Consider the following 18,567-nt stretch of genomic DNA (forward strand, 5'->3'; position numbering starts at 1 on the left):
CCACTCAACTAATTAACCTAATCCTGGTTCCACTTGACATCAACATGTTCTTATTAAAGCAGTGAGGGAGGGCAGAGATGTCGAGGATGTAATGGATTCACATGAATTGTGATCACCACTACCTTGGGCACAAATCATCACTCAGTTGTTACCAGCTGATTAATTGCTGGATATTTCATTCCCAATTCTTAATAGCAAGTAAGCCTCAATTTATTAAGTTCCTAATTGTGCTAACAGACCACGTAGGAGTAACAATGTGACAGGAACAAGAGATAAAACAGACTCAGTGTTTACTGGAGTATGTCCTGAAATTTTCTGACTGGGGGATTTGACTTCACACTCTCTCACTCTGTTTAACTCTTAGTAGGACCATGGAATAGGCTCACACCAACACAGATATAAATTCTGCAAGATTGCATGGAAATCAACTTCAGAAGAAACCACAACAATGAATTAACTGATTTCAGAAACCACAGTCTTAAGGTGCCATCTATAAATACCTTTTATCAAGAAGAATATCTGGAAAGTAAACATCTTAATTAAGGCATGTTTTTCATGCATCTTGCTAAAATTATACAGAATGGTGCCCCTTAGCAAAGAAACTCCAGATGAAGGGAAATAAATATGACACCAGAAACCCTGGTAAATTTCTGCAGAGGTGTGGTGGAAAGTGTGCTGACCGGCTACACCAATACCCCTGAGTGTAAAGCCCTCGAAAAGGTAGTGGACACAGTCCAGGGCTTTGCAGTCAAACACCCTCCCCACTATTGAGAACACTGCCATCGGAGAGCAGCAGCAATCACGAAAGACCCTCACCACCCAGCACTGGCACCTGTTCTCACGGCTGTCATCAGGAAAGAGGTATAGGTCCCACAAGACTCACACCACCAGGTTCAGGAATAGCTGCTACCCCTCCACTATCAGACTCCTCAACGACAAACTAAATCAGAGACTAATTTAAGGACTTTTACTTGTGCACTTTATTGATTTTTAAAAAAAATTCTCTCTGTATTGCACAGTCAGTTTGTTTACATTTGTTATCTGTTTACAGTGCTTTATTTGTTTACATGTTTATGCTGTGTACAGTTTATTTTTTGCACGACCCATTAGTGATAATTCTGCTGTGCCCACAGGAAAAAGGAATCTCAGGGTTGTATGTGATGCCATTTATGTACTTTGACAATAAATCTGAACTCTGAATTACATTTAGTATACTTCTTGATGAATTGTGCTTTTAGGCTTATGAAAGCTATTAAAATTGGAATCAAGAATAAACTCAGGAAGGACTTACCCGCACACACAAATAGCTTGAAACCTAGAATTCTTTCCCTGAAGGATGTTGATGCTGTTGGTAAAACGATTCTCTTCTGCAATAGACTTCACATCATTTTCTTTTTGGTAAAGGTATCTAGGGAAGTGCAAGACAAATTGATATATGTCATTAGAGATTTAATAAGATGTCAGGGCAGGTTCAAAAGGCTGAACAGTTTGGAATAATGCCATCCTATCCACAATATTCAGATTTCAGACTTATTGCCAGAGTACATACATGACATCACAAACAACCCTGAGATTCCTTTTTTCCTGCAGATGTGCAAGAATTACCACTAATTGGTAGTGTAAAAAACAAACTGTACACAGGGTAAAACATGTAAACAAAGAACTGTAAACAAATATGACTGTGCAATACAGAGAGAACAAAAAGAAAATCAATAAATTGCACAAGTAAGAGTCCTTAAATGAGTCCATGAATGAGTTTGAAACAGGTGGGCACCATGTCCTGCTGGAATGCGATATTGAAGATATCTCTGAATACTTTGGTAAATTGGTCCGCATAGACCTTTAATACTCAGCCAGGTACTCCATCTGGGTTGGATGCTTTCCTAGGGTTCACTCTCCTGAAGGCATGCCATTTTGCTACATATTTTGTAGCACATGAATTAGGACAGAACAGTGTTGCAGCTTGGAGGGCCGTTGGCTCACAGTTCCAGTGATGAAGGAACCTTGGGTTCTCTACATGTTGAGTTTGCACACTCCCCCTGTGACCTCATGGGTCTTCTCTTGGTGCAGCAGTGTTCAAGTTCATTATCATCTGACTGTCCTTCCACAACCCAAAGATGTGCAGATTGGAAACACACAGGAGACTGCAGATGCGAATTGCAATCTGCTGAAGGAACTCGTCTCCAGCAGCCATTCTCAACCTTTTTTTGGGCTCTGACCCCTTCTTAGATCATCGGAATGGGGATGGGAGATGAATAGTTTACATAGAAAATTACTGAGAGAATGGAGTTGCACTGTGCCAACACAGGCAGGATGGGCCGAATGTCCTACCCCTGTTAGGAAATGTGGGGTATTTTTGGAAACAGTAACTGCTGCAATTTCACTCAGCGAACAATTGGTCATGCCTGGGGATTGAGGGTTAGCTGCGGACCGTTTGATCTTTTATGGATGTCACGGGAGCAGGCGGAATCCCGAAGTAGGGCAGCTCAGAGCTTTCTCTCTCTCTCTCTCTTTTACCAATGTGTCTCTCGGCCTGGAATTGATGGCATCTTCTTCCCGTAAACTCCACAGAAGACTCGGGGAGGGGGAGTCGAGGACGTTCAGGGAGCGAGTCCGAGCTGATACTGTGGGGGCAGATAGCAGATCTGGTGCTCAGACGCACGTAGCCCTCACGTTTTTGGGAATCCCCCTCTTCGTGTACGTCACGCCTGGCTTTCCACGTGGAGAGAAGAGGGTTCTGTCAGTGTGGAGTGCACCAGCGTCCGGGCAGCATGGGGTTGCGACTGGGACTTCTGCTGGCTGTGCTCACCGCGTTGGCCACCGTGTCCGCTGGCAGCAGTTGCTCTGCAGGTAGGGACCGAGATCAGTTCTGTCTGCAGCCACTGTCCTTTGATCTTCTGGTGATTCTCGCTGTATGAATGAAGTGGTTCTGTCAGGGACTCTTACTTTTGGACTTTATTGATTCTTTTCTCTGTATTGCACAATTTATTTACATTTCTTTATTTGTGTGCGTTGAGAATTTTTTTTTGCATTACCAATAAGTGGTAATTCTATTTTGCCCGCAGGAAAAAGAATCTCAGGATTGTAGGTGATATCATGTATGTAGAATTCTGAAATTCTAAGATTGGCACTAAACTGTAAATGCAGATTAGTGCTGGCATGGACTGTAGATGTGGATTGACACCAAGAGATGCTGCTCATCTCAATGAAACACCTCAGGCAACTCCTGTAGAGAGGGAACTTAGTTAATGTTTAAAGTAATTTTTCATCAGCTGCTTCTCTCCCCACAGATGTTGGTTGACCTGCTGAATATCTTCAGCTTCTTCTGTTTTAATTGCAGATTTCTAACAGCTGCCATCTTTTCTCAACCTCACTTTGTTCCCGTCTTGCCTCAGCTCTTTCTCCACACCACCCTTGCTCTCTCAAGGAAGACTGAGTTGAAACATTAACTCCTCTCTCTGCAGATGTTGCTGAGTGTGGCTGGCTGTTTCAATTTTATTTCACTCATTGGAAGATTTGGGGTTTCTACTTTTGTGTAACGAAAATAGCAGAGGAAATGTGCACTGTTGGTTCAACACTGGAGAACTCATTTTGTAAAGTGCCACAAGAAATCTAACCCTTTCATTCATAAAAGATAAGTTTATATTCAGAGAGGAAGAGAGCAAATAGAGGTGAGGGATAATGGAGTGAGGGTTTACAGAGAATCTGAGGAGGTTGTAGGGATCACATAGGTGTGAGAGGTTCTGGAGGTTGCAGGTAGCTGAGAGATTGCAAGGTTGGAATAGATAAAGTGGACAGCCAGCACATGTTTCCCAAGGTGGGAATAGCAAACACTAGGGAACATCTACAAAATGAAGGGAGGAAAGTCTGGCAGAGACAACGGGAGTAAGATTTTTACCCAGAGAGTTGTGGGTGCCTGGAATGCCTTGCCAGGAGTGGTGGTGAAGGCTGAAACATTAGGGGCATTTAAAAGACTCTTAGACAGGCACATGGATGGAAGAAAAATAGAGGGTCACAGGGTAGGAAAGGTTTAGTTTTTTTTGGGGGGGTAGGAATATATAGGTTGGCACAACATCAAGGGCAAAATGGTCTGTACTGTGCTGTAATGTTCTATGTTGGGGGAAAGAGAGGGCTAGGGGCAGGGTAGATGAAGGGGGCCCCAGGGCTGAGGAAGGGTCACAATGTTGAATGTTGGGGAATTTGTGGAACTCTTCCACAGATAGCTGTGGACACTGTCCATTGAGAAAATTTAAAGCAGAGGCTGATAGGTTCTTGATTAGTAAGGGCATCAAAGGGTTGAAAGGAAAGTACATCAGTCATAATTTGACTGATGGAGCCAAATAGCCTAATTCTGCTCCTAAATCTTAGGGTGCTTTGGTTAATGTGCACCATGTTTGTTGGCAAGAACTTGCTGCAGCTGAGAAGATTAATCATGTACAGAATGGGCCTCTGAGCAGGGAATTTTCAGGGTTATTGAAAAGTGATGATTTGCATATCTTAAGAACTATTTTTAGTCAATTGGATTTACAAAAAATTTTGAAACTTTTGTCATTTGTTTTCTAAGTTGGGGATCCAAGTCTTCAATTTCAGGGAAAAACAAATTTACTTTTCTGTGGTGCCTTTTAGAGCCACTTCAATTCCCAGCCAATGCAGCACTACCTCGTGTAATGCAAGAAAGACAGCTACCAAATTGTGCACAGTAGGATACTACACATGGCAATGTAGTGGCCACACAATCTGCATTAATATTGTTGGTTCAGTGATGAATAGGAGTCAGGGAACTGGGGGAAAGCATCTTTGAAACAGTCCACAGTGAGACATCTGCCTCTTGTCTGTATAACTCTAGGAATGGGACCTCTTGACAGTCCAGCACTCCTTCAATATACCTTGGGACTTCTAGCTGAGATTGAATCCTCATGTCTCCTCCTATACTTAATGCTTCTCTGTGAAATAATTTAGGAATAATACATTATTTTGGATTCCCAGCAACTAACCTCCCCTCCTCACAGTTGATGAGGTGGTGGATGGGAAGGAGAGATAAAAGTTGAGAGAGAGATATATGGTATGGACGTGCTGGGGGAACTCTGCTGGTCTCGCCGTGCCCATTGGAGGTAAAGATATATAACCAATGTTTTGGGCCTGAGCCCTTGTCCAACCTACCTTGAAGAAACATTGATTTGGCAGCATTCAAATTATATAGCTGTAGCCTGACTAAATGTGAATTGTCACAATTTCTTCCAAGTAATCAGTACACATGGATAAGCATTTCAGACCAGGACAGTTCAGAATTCCCTTACAGTATATCTTTTCCTTCAGTGGACACTGCAAAACCTGTTGGGTTCCTCCAGCATTTCTGTGTTTTTGATATTTTCCTTTCTGTGTGGTCCTTGCTAGAGGAGGATTAATTTCCATTTTCAGATCTAAAAGAGCACTCACTGCCTCAGGACCAGATCCTGATTTGTTGTAATCTAGTCTCGTCACCATCCAGTGCCAGTATAACTAGAGAACCTTTGAGCTAGCTATTCACACAAGAGCAGGGAGGATTGATTGCGGGAGAGGGGCGATGCAGGTGGCCCACTCTGGCTGTGACAGCTCTCTGACTGGTACTTTCACTCGATCCTTGGGGTCTCCCCTGATATCCTGGCAGAGGCTCTCCATTCTTCTGACATGGTGTTAAGGGAGGATTTGGGGAGGAGCTGAAAAGCGGTAGGGGAGGTTGGTGGTGGGGGATATGCTGGGTCCTGATAGGAAAACTGACTGTAAATGCCTTTCCCATTAACAGGCTCATATCGGAATGCTCAAACTGGGCAGTGCACACCTTGCCCAGCAACATCGTACACAAGTACCCAGAACAACCAACCCCAGTGCAATCGGTGTCGCATATGTTCAGATGGTAGGTCTCTCAAGCAGATGGACGGTAGTATCAGATCTTGATTCTAATGGAGGGTACAAGGGGAAGAAAATGGAGAAAAGGAAATGTAAGAAATGGGAAAGAAATGGAAAGAGGGAGAACAGGGAAGAGATTAACAGGAGCAAAGTTTTTTTAAAAATTGGAGCAAAGAAAGAGAGGGTAAAGCAGAAGGGGTGCCAGGATGGAAAAGGGAGAATTGGAGATAAGAGAGTGAGAGGTGTCCCTGTCTTGGAAGGAATTGCTACACAGGACCCATATCCCAGAGATACTCACAATCTCTCCCACCCAGGTGTGCCCACCACTCACTCCCCTCTTTAAAAAAACTGATAGCAGTCCAGGTAAATTGTGGGATATCAATGGTCTCTGTTATGCTTTTCGTGGATCCGTTTCTTTCAGCACCCATAATGAGCACCACTGGGCCACCAGCTCACCTTACAGACTTTATTGTCAATTTGTTTTTCTCACTCTCTTTCACTCTCCCTCCCTCTCTCCATCCAGCTCTCTATCTCACTTACTTCCCATTCCTTTGGTTCTCTTTATTTTCCCTTTCCAATTCTGTTTCAGTAGCTCTGCACTTTTTCTGTATTCTGCTTTCGTTAAAAATCATTTTCCTCTCATCTCTCACAATGTTTCGGTGATATATGAAGTTACAACAGAATACAATGGGAATGGTCAGCAGGTAGGGCAGCAACTGTGGAGAGGAAAACAAGAGTTAACATTTAAGATCCATCATCTTCCGTCGCCTCCTCTGCTGACATCTGTTTTTTGTTTGTGAAAGGTAAATTTTCCATCCAGTTTCCCTGCTTGGCAACCTCCAACACCATTTGTGGATGTAAACCAGGATATATGTGCACAACGAAAAATTGTAAATCTTGCAAGCCACATCTGAAATGTAAGAAGGGACAAGAAGTGAAACAAGAGGGTAAGGGAATTCTGAACTGTCCTGGTCTGAAATGCTTATCCATGTGTACTGATTACTTGGAAGAAATTGTGACAATTCACATTTAGTCAGGCTACAGCTATATAATTTGAATGCTGCCAAATCCAAGCTCTGTAACTGGGAAGATTAGCGCACCAATTCTCTTTTCTTTTTAAGATTTTTTAAATTGAGGTTTACAATAGTACAGAAATTAAACAGTACAATTATGAAAGGTATACATATTGTAAGAAAAATTTTTAAACTCAATTCAAAGCCCCTACCACTATACAAGGTTAGAAAAAAAGCTAATGTGTGGATATCAAGTGACGACAACCTGGAAATAACCAGCACAGCATTGAAGGGTATGACAACCCTAAAACTTTAGATTGTAATAATGATCCATAAAAGAGCCCCATGTCTTTAGAAAATTAGTATTTGAATCTTTAATGGCATATTTAATTATTTTCTATATATAATTTAATTTAACCATTGTATGTGTGTGTAGGTGGAGTGTTATCTTTCCATTTGATCATGAAGTAAAAGATAAAATTCGGTTTTGAATTGAAGTCAATAAAATATCATCATCTTGAAATGATCCAAAAAGAGCAATTAAAGGGAAAGGTTCCAAACTAGTCTTTCAAATCACTGATAATTTTTTAAAATACCTTTCCAAAATTTTTCTAAACTAGGGCAAATCCAAAACACGTGAATCAATGAAGCCTCAGCAGTTTATTACAAATGGAGTTCCAGACCTCATCAGAGTATTAAAGATTCAAATCCTGTTCCCAGTCTCTCTTGATCTTAACTAATGAGGCCATTCTTAAATCAAGCAAATTGTTAAAAATCACCTTTTATGAGAAAGGTGTAAATCAAGAATATTTGCCTCGGGAATTTGCAGAAAGTCAGGGATCTGAGTTTGAATGAAATGTAAATATCTAAAAAAAATGTGTTTGGTCATTTAAATTTAATCACCAATTGTTTAAAAGAAGCAAACTTACTTTGAATAAAAAGGTCTTTAAAACATTTAATGCTCAAGCTGTATCCTGCAACGAGGGTAAGAAAAAAGGAGCACCAATTCTCAATGGTGATCCTATACCCCACCCCACCCACCCCCGCCCAGGGGCAACAGGACATTTAAGTAAAAGCCTTATCTGATCTTTTTTTAAATTATTTTTTTACATTGCCTGTTGGAGAGAAGTACAGAATAAATCAAACCTTGACTGCCTCATGGGGAAGGGAGAATCATAAAGGTTGAGAATGGTTGGGTTAGAGCACAGCAGATGCATGGAAAAACTTGCAAATTCTTCACCAAATTTTAGACCATCCTAACATGGAAATACTTTGGAGGTCCTTAAGTCTGAGTCATGGATTCCCTATCCATTGGTATTCCCCACAAATAGTTCAAAAATGTGACTTACATTCACCTTCTCGAGGGTGCTAAGATATGGACAATAAATGTTGGCGTTTTCAGTGATACCACATCCGTAAGTGACAATATATAAAACAGATATAATTCCTCATATCCTGAGGATTTCCTAGTCAATTTATTGGAGTATTTTCCAATTGATACAATCAATCCAAACAGTGCTGTTCAATCACCATCCTCCAATTGATTAATACACCAGGACCATGTCTGGTCGGTGTATTCAGTACCACACTTTATAGGATTATAGAGCCAGAATCCAATTTGGGATATTATAGGTCCTCTATTCATTTTTGGGTCATCCCAACAGCACCTAACTTAAGATTCCTATCAATGGCCCCCTATCACTGATTGCATGAGGGAGAATGGACTCCCGAGGTGCTCTATTAGTGCTGACATCACAACCAACTGAGTCACCAGAGGAAAGATTCTGATAAACCACATTGACACCAAACACTCTTCATCTCTGGCCAACTGCTCATGTGAGTCAATGAAAATATTCCACTCATCTCACTTCTGTCTGTTCTATGTCGCCTGAGATGGGTTGTAACTCAGTCAGAGGCTGGTGGTTTTTGATACTCACCTAGATAAGGGCTGGGAATAGACCAAGGAACATTAAAGCACAATACAGACCCTTTGGCCCTCAATGTTGTGCCATTCTATATATTCCTACTGAAAAAAAGTACCAAATCCTTTCTACCTTGTAACCTTCTATTTTTCTTTCATCCAATTCTGGTCTCTGGGCTTGGGACTGAACATGGGCTAAGGGTCTGGGCTCTATTAGAAACAGGTCCCCAGTACCCACTCCATCTCCTCTGGCCAATGTCACAGATTATCAGTTATTTTTTGCACATGTGATTCCTGTTACTTTGATCTGTAGTGTATTCATTTTAATACCAAATGTAGCAATGCAGGGAGTTAATATTCCAAATAAGACTGTGTCACTCGGTCCTGGAGACACAACAAAGTGAACTCTCCCTGTTTTTCTCCATCAGGCCACTCGTTCAGGGATACTCGGTGCAAGGACTGTGAGAGCGGCACCTATTCTGACAGAGAGAACGGTGTCTGTACACCCTGGACAGAGTGAGTTCCTGGTCAGACATGTACAGAGAACATGAAGAAGGGGATATCAGAGTGGTGGAGGAAAATGTGCTTGGGACAGATTTCCTGAGAGAGGTGCTAGTGACTTATTTAGTGTCTCTCTTAGGAAACCTTATAGATTTATGTAGCATTAAAATGTCCTACAGATCTCTGAAGAGTTGCAGTGACATTGACCTTCAGCCAGAGAAGGAGGTGATGATGAGCTTGCTGATGAAGTAGTTATTGAAGGGCAGATGTTATGAGTCAGGAGAGGGAGGAGGGGAGATAATTTAGGAAGAGAACATGGGGCAGAGGTGATGAACAGTTTGGCCAGCCACTCTGGAGCGATTCGAGATAAGAGGATGGGACGAGGTAGAGAATGGAATCAAATGGCTATGAAGGGTGAGTCCTCTCTGAATAAGGACATTCAGACAGTAGTGGAGCTGATGGTGGGTGGTGGGGGTGGGGGAAGACTGAAAGCAGGGTCATATTTGGTCTCGAGATCAACCAAGATGATTGAGAATGTTGGAATTCAAGCTGAGCCTGAAAGACCATCAACCTTGGGTCCAATCAGGGCTAAATTCATCAGCTTCTGCCTTGAACTTTGGGCAAAGATGCAGTCTCCATAAATCAGTGGCTGAGCGACCTATGAGAATGTTGTGATAGGCTATCCGCTGGAACAGTTGATGACAGAAAATAGCCACTTATGCCCAGCGGAAGCCATGGCATCTGAAAGAAAGAGAATTTGGATCCTTTTTCTTTAAAAGGTATGGGACTTTTGCAAAGGGAACTGATATGGCAGTGTGTGTGGACTAAGTGAAAGATAATTTTACTTGGATGTCACTCTGGTCTCTAAGTCAACATTGTGTATTGGTTCACGGTACAGCGCACTTTGTTCATGGGTGGCCTTACTCTACTGCATTGTCCCTTCAAGAGGGTCTCTGGGGGGAGCTTTAATGTGGGGTGGAGTTGCTGTCCCTTCAAGCACCCGCATTGTTGTTAGATGTATGTGAATTGGCAGAATAGAGCCTGCACTGCTAATGGAAACTTAAAAGATTCCACTCCAACCCACAGGCTGTAATTGAACTCATCAGAGCCTCCCTCTTTCAATATAGAGAAACATGGGCTGAACTAAACCGCTGTCTGAGTCAAGCATGGCTCACTTGTGATACTGTAACTGTAAGGCCAGGAAACGCATTTTGCAGTGTGAAAAAAGTGACTGATATCAGTAAAACCACTTTACACACAGGCCTTCTACAGATAAGCCCAGTTATTGCGTAAGTTTCCAGTGGGAGGGTTCAATGAACAAGTGGTGAATGAAGTCACTGGTACCGTTTGTACATGTAATCTTTCGCTGTTCATTATTCTAGTTGTTCAGCCAAAGGTCTTCAAGTGGTGAGGAATGGTTCCCGGATAGAGGATGTAATATGTGGGTCTTCCCTGATAACTCCAGTGGCTGCAACCAATCCGAGATCACCCAAACTCAGAACTCCCGTGCATCCCAAAGGTAAAAACTTTCAACAGCTTTCCCAAAAGTGAAGGATACATCTCCTAGCTAACTGGACAGACAAACTGCATCCTGCTTTGAGGTTGAAAAGTTCACCAAAGTTGGAAATTAAAATAAAATGTTTAGAAGAGATCAGAAAAATTACAAAGGAGGAGGGGAGGCATTAAAGCATTGGAAAGAAAAGGCTTCAGTCAAGACATTAGATCAGCTTGAGTGGAACCAAGAAAGAAGAGAGGATAAAATGCTGTTGAGAGTTGTGTGCAAGTATTGAAGCAGCAGAGTTAACATTAGAGTGTGGAATACATGAGGATAATAGGAATTAAAGGAAAAGCAATAAACCTGGGGAGCTTCAATTTGCATGGAGTGTACAGTACGTAGGAAAAGGCTAATTTAGATCTGATAAAAGATGAAGTAATATCTTATGAGATATTACTTCGGAGATAACTGGAGATATCTTCAGAGATAACTGTTGCTGCATAATATTTTACAAAGATTCAGTGATTTGGTTCAATTTGAAATCAGGTCCTAACTTTAAAGCAAACTGCTAAGGAATTGAGGCTTTAAGGCACTGGTGAGGCCTCACAGTGTATGCAGTATAGTTTTGGGCTCCTTATTGATGTGCTGGCATTGGAGAGGGTTCAGAGATGATTCACAAGAATGATTCTTGGAATGTACAAGGAACAGTTGGCGTGCCAGTTAGCACAATGCCTTTACAGTGCCAGCAATCAGGACCGGGGTTCGAATCCTGCCCTGTAATGAGTTTGTACGTTCTCCTCATGGATTTTCCCTGGGGGCTCCAGTTTCCTCCCACCATTCAAAAACATACCGGGTGCATAGATTAATTGGGTGTAAATTGGACAGCATGGACTTGAGAGCCAAAATGGCCTGTGTCTAAACTTAAAACATAAAAACTTTAAAAATGAATGTTTGATGAATCCTTGGAGTTCAGAAGAATGAGAGGGAACTTCATGGAAGCATTTCAAATGTTAAAAGGCCTGGACAGTGTAGATGTGGCAAAGTTGTTTCCCATGGTAAGGAAATCCAAGACAAGAGGCACAACTTCAGAACTGAAGGATGCCCATTTAAAACAGAGATACGGAGGAATTTCTTTAGCCAGAGACTGGTGAAACTCTGAATTTTCTAGCATGGGCAGCTGTGGAGGCCAAGACGTTGGATGTATTTACAGCAGAGATTGATAAGTTATCTGAAGTGTCAGGGTATTAAAGTTTATGGAGAGTGGAGCTGAGTTGGACAATGGTTCAGCTCATGATGGAATAGCAGACCAGGCTCGATGGCTAATTAGCCGACTTCAGCTCCTGTATTTTATAGTATGAGGTATAAGTTGGCTGGAGTTGATTTTGAGACCACATTAAAAAGGTATAGGAGAAAGCTGTGGAAAACATATAAAGAATTTGTACATCATTTACAACAAATATATATGCTCTTTTATGGTTCAAGACCCAGAGGGGTGGTCTAGCTGTGATTAACAAGGTAAATGATAGGAAAAGGAAATGGTAATTGTGTTACCTAACACAGCAGTATGGCTAAAGGTTGTGAAAAGTTCAAAATTCATCAAAGGAGGATCGAGGTTTCACCAAGGATAAAAACTGTGAAAGCTTCTGTTGATGTGATGTGCAGGAAAAGTCAAAATCAACTTGGACCCATTTCAAACTGAGACAGTTAGGTGATTTGAGCACAAGAAATAAAAGCAGAGGTGGGCCAATTGGTGCATTTTTTGGCAATTGATAGGATCATGGCTGACCTTTTGTCTCAGAGTCACTTAGTTAGAGTCACGATGCTCTCGATTCATAATGTCCAAAGATATATTGCTCTGTGTTGAACAAACTCAGTGACTGAGTTTCCACAATCTTCTTGGGTAGAGAATTCTAACAAGTCAAGTTTATTGTCATCTGATTGCACGTGCAACCCAACGAAACAGTGTTCTCCAGTCCTTGGTGCAAAACACACACACAACCAGACATAACACATATAAAGAGAAACAATACATATGCAGGACAAGTACTCATATACAACAAATATTGTTTCATGAATATGAGAGTCTCAGATGGCTAGTGTGAGCAGTTTCTTTGGTCGTTCAGCATTCTCACTGCTCATGGAAAGAAGCTGTTCCCAGCCTGGTGGTGCTGGCTCTGATACTCCTGTATCTCTTTCCTGATGGGAGCAGCTGAAGGATGCTGTGTGATGGGTGGAAGGGGGTCCTCATGAATTTTTGGTAAGATGTATATTTTTTTTCATTTAAGAATGGCTGGCATCTTATTTTGAGATGAAGACTGCCTGGCTGGAGAGATCATCATCTTTGAGTCTATCCTGTCAGGCTTGGGTGGAAAGCATAATCAGTAACCGTGTCTTATTGATGGGAACCAATCATGTGTCCTTATCCACTTGTACTTTAAGACTGTTTATAACTTGTTACAGAAAATGATTCTAATCGTTCCATCCTTCGTACTCAAAACGTAGATGACTTGCTGCTTTATTGGTGAGCTGATCTCTTTTCCCTCTTTAGACAACAAGAGTGATGGAATAGTAGCAATTATTGCCATCGTGTTGCTGCCATGTATCTTCATTCCGTTCATTCTGTATGTGATGATGCAGACCAGAAGAATGCAGAACTCCACCTCAAAGGATCTGAAAAAGAATGGTGCGTATATGTTCTGCACCTCGCCCCACCCAAGACAAAAATTGACTTAATGTGAACAAGGAGAAATCAGGAAATGCAATGAAACTCATCTCTTCCAAACACATCCTCCCTCCTTCCCCTCTCCCAATATCATTAGACAACAGAGTTTGCTTCCTGAGCATTTCTGGGTATATTTTAGGCTGCTGATCATGAAAATCACTTTAAAAATTCCTATCACGTACTGTTTTTTTTAAAGATACAACTTATTTTTGTGGTTTCCTGTCATATTTTGTCTGCTTCAAGCTACAAAACCATGAAGTGCAGCATGTCAGTGAAAATTAATATTTTGCATTCCCTCTTGGACTCTTCCCTGGTGATCTTGGTGCAGTCAGTGATGAACATGGTGAAAGATTTCTCCAGGACATTGCGACCATGGAAAATTAGTATCAGGGCAACAGGAATCCATCAATGCTGGCCAACTATTGTTGGACAGTGACATGAGTGGCATCAGATGCTGAGTACAAACAAAAATCAGTGGCAAAACATATTTAGGTCAGTTGAACTATTGCAATGCGATTAAACATGCTAAATTCAATAGGTTAGTTTAATGTTTCTCCAACTTCCTACTTGTTACAGCAAATCTAAAATGATCTTTGTGTTCAGTTTGAAGTTGTTTATCATAATCCCCAATTCTTTTCAGGAAGCAAACCTTGAAGAAAAAAATTGTTGTCCAGTATATCCTTCAGTACCACAAACAATATCCAAACCGAGTCCCTCAATCTGTGTTCCAAAAACAAGCATTTCACTAAGCCCATCGCTTTGGTTTGTATGATTTTAACCCCAAAGTATGGTGGCAATAATTACATTCTTTTAAACTCTGCACATATACTATACCAGTGTAGCAGTTACCTGAATGAGACAGGCACTTATGGGAAAGCGAGGTGAGCACGCGGTTAATGGGGACTGATGGGTGTGAGGAACTGGAAGGTGTGTGGAACAGGGACCAGTTGGAATAATTGGCCTGTGACTGTCCTCTACAATTCCATAATTGCAACTTGCCATTGGCAATAATAAACATAGGATTTAAGGGAACATCTTAAGAATGAAAAAAGTTAGGGAGGGAACCGGAGGTTCAAAAATGGGGAACAGGGGAGTGTTTGGATTTCTGGAATTAGGAAGACCTTGGGAAGTAAAGACAAGCAGCAAAGTGGAATCACTTTTCACAATTCTTCTTTGCTTTGCTATTTCAGAGGAATTTCTATTTGCTTTGACGGCAGACGATCGGTGCAGTTGTCACTGCCCAGAAGAGGAGATAGGAGACTGGCAGCTCCGGCAAGAGACAACTCCTAAACCTCCGGAGTGGTCCTAGAAAAATTTCCTGCAGTAGAACCAGACACTGAACTATGAAATGATTGCATGAGCATTATGTAATAGTGGACGAAACACAAGGCCAACAACTTTGCTTGTTACTCTTCAGATGAAATTTCCCAGAAAGTTGGTTAAATACTTTGCAGTAAAGAGAGAGAGAATGTGTGTGTGTGTGTGTGTGTGTGTGTGTGTGTGTGTGTGTGTGTGTGTGTGTGTGTATATGTATGGTGTGCGTTGGACACACAGAGGGCATATATAAAATCTTTTCATATACTGTATATGTGAGAATGTTTAAATGTTAAATTTTAACATTTTTGAAGGTTATGGACAATAATTCCATTGGATTGAAATACAATTAAAAAAGCCCCAGGTATCTGGCACCTATAGGGATTGGGAGATGCTGGATAAGTGAATTTTCCGGATGCTTGAGATTGTGTTGCACGATTGATGAACTAATGTCAAGGTGTACCAATTTTAAACCCGGATTTTTCACCTCTTTATTTTCCATAATCTTTTGCTGGTTACTGAGGTTGCATGAATCCTGGATAACAGGGGTTTTACTGTAATCACAAAGTACTGGATTATGCCCAACCCCCTTCCTTTCCCTTTGGTCTTAAATTACTGTCAGTTTCCCAAGAACATGAGATTGTGTTGCTGCAGATAATTTTATTAAAGGCAGGTCCTTAAATGTTTCTGTTTCTGCATGGGAAGTGAGTTAAGAATGTCCCACATTTAAGACCATAGCAAAAATTCCAGGGAGAGACAAGAATCGTGTGTTTATTCTGATGGACAGTATACTGTTTGAGAAGTGGTGGAAGCAGGTTCACGAGTAACTTTCAGTACGGATATTAGATCAGTATTTTTAAGTGGAGTATTTGAAGGGTTGTGGAACAATTTTGAAGACCAGTTGGATGATATTCAGGATAGGCAAGAAGGAATGGATTCGGAAGTGAATGCAGGTTTAGGCTTGAATGAGCTGATGACAAGATATTGCAAATTTTGTGACGCGTTTGTGGCAATAAATTCTGATTCTGATCCACATGTAGCAGCGGAGAAAGGTGACGTTCTTGGTATTTGAGATGCAGCAGTAGGATCAGGTCTTGCATCTTGCAACTGGTCACTGTGCTGTGGCTTGCTTAGTTTTGGAGGAGGGAGAGATGGGGTCATTGGGCAAAGGGAAAGGTTCACCCAGAAAGGAAATGAGAAGAGAGAGAGAGCAGAGGAAGGCACTAGATTAGAGAGTAATTGGAGGTAGGGATTGCTGTGGAGTGGAAAAGAGCAACTTTGATCACAATGCTGATTTGTCATACCTCAAGTCTGGGAGGCTGACACCAGTCAGGAACATTGCCAAGACTGGAGAGCTTGAATTACGAGTCTGGATAGATGGGACAGTTTACCCTCAAGCATAGGAACCTGAGGGGTTACCTTAGGTTTGTAAAAGATAAACAAGGTAGATTGTCTTTTTCCCAGGTGGAGGAGTTTACAACTGGTGGGTAGAGGTTTCATGAGAGGGGACAGACCTGAGGAACAACATTTTCACATGGAGGGAGATGTTGAGGCAGCTACCATCACATCTATAAACCATCTGGTCAGGTGCATAAATTAGAAGGATTTAGAGGGATAGGGTCCAAATGCAAGGTATTTAGACATTAAATTTAGACATGGACATACAACATTGTAACAGGCCTCTTTGGCCCATGAGCCCGCGCCACCCAATTATATCCAATTGACCTACACCCCCAATGTATTTTGAATGGTGGGAGGTAACCAGAACACCTGGAGGAAACCTATACAGATTCGGGGAGAACATACAAACTCCTTACAGACAGTGCCAGATTCGAGCCCCGATCACAGTGTGGGGCTAACTGGTACACTAACTGTGCTGCTCAGGTTGGCAAATGAGACTAGCTCAGGAAACACCATGGCTGGATGGGCTGAAGGGCCTATTTCTGTGGTGGATAATTCTGATTCAGATAGTCAGGGTCATGTATTACTGTGTTCATTGGGCATTGTCAAACCAATATTTCTCTCGTGCCTGTAAATTTCATTTAATGGTGTAGTCATAGACAATGCATTTACTTATGTTTTAAAATGTAATTATGGGAAGTAAATAAAGCTGTATTAATTCTGTTATTGTGGTAAGTGGTGAGGGTGTGAAATGAGCTGCCAGCTGAATTGGTGAATGCAGACTCAATTTTGATACTTAAGAAAAATTTGGATGGGAGATGTAAGGAGGGATATTCTGGGTGCAGGGCACTTGGGACTAGGCATAAAAATAGTTTGTAAAAATACAAAAATTCTGGAAAAACTCAGCTGGTCTCGCAGCATCCATAGCAGGTAAAGATATACCTGTATTGCCAACGTTTTGGGCCCAAGCTCTTCTTCAAGGTATAAGCAAAAAACAGGCAGGGATCTTAATTAAAGGCAAGAGATCAAGGCAAGAGAATGGCAGGGGAGGAGTCCAGACCAACACCCAAAAGGTGTTAATTGGATATGATAAGAGGAAAGGTGAGAATTGATTTTGGCTCTGTGAAAGGAGACAGAGGGAAAAGGGGAGAGAGAGAGAGAGACAGACAAATCTAGAGGGAAGGAAACAGGGAAGGGGGGAGGGGATTCTTAACAAAAACTGGAGAAGTCAAATTAATGCCATTCAGTTAGAGGGTGCCCAGACAGAAGAACGTGGACTACAATGGCCTGATACTGTGCTGTAGTGTTCTATGGTTCTATTTAATTAATATTAATTTGTATTCCCCACACCTCATTGTGTGACCCAAACTCAAGAGTTTAGATTAAAAGTCAAGAATTCTAGTGTTAATTCAGCAAGTTAACTGTTCATTGAGATAACTTCATTTGGATCTTTGACACCCCAATGCACTTGGGGAAGTACCTTAGTACATAAACCTAGACAGTAATAATCAAAATTTACTATGGGTGTTCCTATTCGATGCAATGACTCCAGTGTGAATGGGAATTGAAATGCATTAAAAAATGGCACATCTTGAAAATCTGAAATAAAAACAGTGCTTAGAATGTTATTGGGTCAGTAGACATCTGTGTAGAGGGAAGCAGGTTAACATGTTTCAGGTCAGTGACCCAATGATCAGGGTAATTAGGACACATGTGACTGCACTTTCAAGAAAATGGCAATGAGAAAAAAACTGAAAGATCTTAATCCTAATGTACAGAGCAATTGTATAAGATACACATTCAATATAACAAATAGAAACAATAGGGTCAGATCTGAATGGCATTGAAGTAGTTACATAGGAAATATGTAAGTATTGTAGTTGCAGAATGGTCAAAACTAGAAATGGACATTTTGGAAACATGGGCTGAAAGGAAAATGAGGTTGATCAATTCTAATGAACAAAGGACGAGATTGACACAATGGTGTAACATGTTCTTGACTCAGAAGAAATGAGAAATAGCAGGAGACAGGTGTTAGTGGTAAGAATATATTCTGACCCTCCCTAACAGTTCTAGCTAATAAATTCTTGTGCATAACTTGAATCTTCATATAAATTGGTCAAATAAAATTGGCAAAAATAGCCTTGAAATCATGTTGAAGAATGTGGTTGGCTTAGTTCCTTCAAACTCGGTATGGAACAAACCAAAGGTTAAATGGTTTTGGTTCTAGTCATAGTCCAATTAGATAGGCTTAATTAATGATGTCTTGAGGAAAAGTGACCAAAACATATAGTAAATGAATAATAACTTTTAT

General features: G+C 41.3%; 2 protein-coding genes across 2 annotated transcripts in view; one reads left to right on the forward strand and one right to left on the reverse strand.

Moving 5' to 3' along the window:
• Positions 1-18,567, reverse strand: part of LOC138752967 (uncharacterized) — a 57,445-nt gene that overhangs the window by 17,999 nt on the left and 20,879 nt on the right. Inside the window, exons 10-11 of the mRNA XM_069915567.1 lie at positions 6,427-6,602; positions 1,292-1,408 (exon numbers count right to left, since the gene is read on the reverse strand). The gene's annotated coding sequence lies outside the window, so the exon portion shown is untranslated. The remainder of the gene's footprint in view (positions 1-1,291; positions 1,409-6,426; positions 6,603-18,567) is intronic.
• LOC138754400 (tumor necrosis factor receptor superfamily member 9-like) lies at positions 2,705-18,416 on the forward strand. Its single transcript, XM_069918627.1, has 7 exons — positions 2,705-2,850; positions 5,783-5,893; positions 6,690-6,833; positions 9,249-9,336; positions 10,704-10,840; positions 13,365-13,499; positions 14,729-18,416. Exons 1-7 carry the CDS (start codon positions 2,772-2,774, stop codon positions 14,845-14,847), a joined length of 813 nt encoding a protein of 270 aa, XP_069774728.1. The 5' UTR covers positions 2,705-2,771; the 3' UTR covers positions 14,848-18,416.

Source organism: Narcine bancroftii, chromosome 2 (genome assembly GCF_036971445.1).
Source record: "Narcine bancroftii isolate sNarBan1 chromosome 2, sNarBan1.hap1, whole genome shotgun sequence".
Taxonomy (NCBI): Eukaryota; Metazoa; Chordata; class Chondrichthyes; order Torpediniformes; family Narcinidae; genus Narcine; species Narcine bancroftii.

Bases quoted from the DNA above. Each gene is read 5' to 3' on its own strand.
- LOC138754400 (XM_069918627.1), top strand. From the start codon at position 2,772: ATGGGGTTGCGACTGGGACTTCTGCTGGCTGTGCTCACCGCGTTGGCC. The intron at 2,851-5,782 runs GTAGGGACCGAG...TCCCATTAACAG, and splicing joins TGGCAGCAGTTGCTCTGCAG to GCTCATATCGGAATGCTCAA. The intron at 10,841-13,364 runs GTAAAAACTTTC...TTCCCTCTTTAG, and splicing joins AACTCCCGTGCATCCCAAAG to ACAACAAGAGTGATGGAATA.